The sequence below is a fragment of the Gossypium hirsutum genome, chromosome D13, assembly GCF_007990345.1.
Source record: "Gossypium hirsutum isolate 1008001.06 chromosome D13, Gossypium_hirsutum_v2.1, whole genome shotgun sequence".
NCBI classification, from domain to species: domain Eukaryota; kingdom Viridiplantae; phylum Streptophyta; class Magnoliopsida; order Malvales; family Malvaceae; genus Gossypium; species Gossypium hirsutum.
The window spans coordinates 39,985,431-39,987,661 of record NC_053449.1 but is presented as its reverse complement, the minus strand read 5'-3'; the positions used below and the strand labels follow the sequence as shown (position 1 = coordinate 39,987,661).

Below are 2,231 nucleotides of genomic sequence, written 5' to 3'. Positions count from 1 at the left end.
GTAAACCTTGGATCAGAATAAGAAATAATATATATAACGGCACGGCGTGCAATCTAACAGTCTCAAACGTATCAACTACAATATTAGCTTTACTTGGGAGATAATCAATCACCGGATCAAAATCTTTTAATAATTCTAGACCTCTATACTATTCCAAATTAAATTCTGAAACTTTTGTTAGCATAGCTTTCAATTGTTCGAAACTCTGCTGATATTCACTTAGCCAAGCAAAACCGACATTTTTCTATAACAATGATAAAACTATCATTAAAAAACCTAAACAACGCATCTGTAATATATAATAAATCCAAAAAACTACACACTTATGCATTATTCCACTGAGGGTTCCTAATTCACAATTATCAACTTGTGTGCTCTCGCATATACACACGTATATGTAAAAGTAATAATTAGTGAATAGTCTCCCATCACATATGCCCTTGCAAAGTGAGACATACTTGAATAGACTAATTTATATTTGGATGAGGACATATTTTTGTGAATGAAGTATATAATTTTATTTGTAAAGGAATTTAAATAAAATTTAGATTTGATGCAGGGTTCAATATGTATATATTAAAAGTATAATAAAAAAGAGTAATATCGAAATTTATATTAATTATTAAAAAAGAAATATTATCGCTTTACTTTTTTTGGGTGGGCCAACGCGTTGTTTAGATTCCTAATTCCTATATAAACCCCCCCACCTCCCCACATCCTTCAGCACCTCAACTTCCACTTGCATAATACCAACTACCAAACCAAAACACCAATTTCCCCTCAAAACTAGAAGTCCCAACCTCATTTTCCTTCAAACCAAACACACCCTTTTACCATCATGGCCCCTAACATCACCACTACCAAAGCTGCCACTGTCACTGCCAAGGCTCCCAAGAGGGCTTATGTTACGTTCTTGGCTGGGAACGGAGACTACGTCAAGGGCGTGGTGGGTTTAGCCAAGGGACTGAGGAAGGTGAACAGCAAGTACCCACTTGTGGTGGCGCTTTTGCCCGACGTCCCAGAAGAACACAGGAAGATTCTGGTGGACCAGGGCTGCATAATCCGGGAGATCGAGCCTGTGTACCCACCTGAGAACCAGACCCAGTTTGCCATGGCCTACTATGTCATCAACTATTCCAAGCTGCGTATCTGGGAGGTATATTTTCATATCTTCTTTTTTCTTTTTTTGCATGTTTGAAAATGAATCATTTTCTTACTTTTTATATTCAAAAATAAAAATAAAAATCTGCAGTTTGTGGAGTATTCCAAGATGATATACTTGGACGGAGACATCCAAGTATTCGATAACATAGACCACTTGTTCGACATGGAAGATGGTTACTTTTATGCTGTGATGGACTGCTTCTGTGAGAAAACATGGAGCCACACCCCTCAGTACAAGATCGGCTACTGCCAGCAGTGCCCTGATAAGGTCCAATGGCCTTCGCAGCTTGGTCCTAAACCTCCTCTTTACTTCAACGCTGGAATGTTTGTATATGAACCTAGCCTTTCTACATATGATGACCTCTTGACTACCCTCAGAGTCACCCCTCCTACCCCATTTGCGGAGCAGGATTATCTGAACATGTACTTTAGGGACATTTACAGGCCCATCCCTCCCATTTACAACCTGGTGATGGCCATGCTATGGCGCCACCCTGAGAACATTGAGCTAGACAAGGCCAAGGTGGTTCACTACTGTGCTGCTGGCTCCAAACCCTGGAGGTATACCGGCAAAGAAGACAACATGGACAGGGAAGACATTAAGACGCTGGTGGCTAAATGGTGGGAGATTTACGATGATGAGTCGCTTGACTACAACAATGTCGTGGCTTCTGGCCAAGCAGCAGAAGCTGATGAGGATAAGCAAAGCGGCCTGCAACTGCTTTTGGCAGCTTTGTCAAAGGCCGGCGGCTTTGTTCACCGTATTAACGCCCCTTCCGCTGCTTAATTTGGTGACGATACAGATTAGTAATACAATACAATCCACCTAAGCTAAAGCAGTGTAGGAATGAATGTAAATGTGTTCTTTTTCTTGTTTGTAGTATGTATTTGATCTGTCCTTCCATTTTTGAAATGGACAGATGTTTTATCATCAGGAACATAAGGACTGTTATATGTTGTCCTTGTGTCTGGTTTGATTGGTTTTTTTTTTGTTTTTTTTTACATAAAAATGAATATTGGTATACCATTTATGGGATAATATATAGTTTTTTCTTTTAAATTTGTTA

At 39.4% G+C, this 2,231-nt stretch overlaps 1 protein-coding gene across 1 annotated transcript; it reads left to right on the top strand.

Annotated features, from left to right (window-relative positions):
* Positions 1-710: 710 nt before the first annotated feature.
* Positions 711-2,231, top strand: LOC121225404 (galactinol synthase 2). The gene is made up of 2 exons (XM_041109712.1): positions 711-1,156; positions 1,253-2,231. The coding sequence occupies exons 1-2, from the start codon at positions 839-841 to the stop codon at positions 1,949-1,951; spliced, it is 1,017 nt and encodes a 338-aa protein (XP_040965646.1). The 5' UTR covers positions 711-838; the 3' UTR covers positions 1,952-2,231.

Bases quoted from the DNA above. Each gene is read 5' to 3' on its own strand.
- LOC121225404 (XM_041109712.1), top strand. From the start codon at position 839: ATGGCCCCTAACATCACCACTACCAAAGCTGCCACTGTCACTGCCAAG. The intron at 1,157-1,252 runs GTATATTTTCAT...AAAAATCTGCAG, and splicing joins CCAAGCTGCGTATCTGGGAG to TTTGTGGAGTATTCCAAGAT.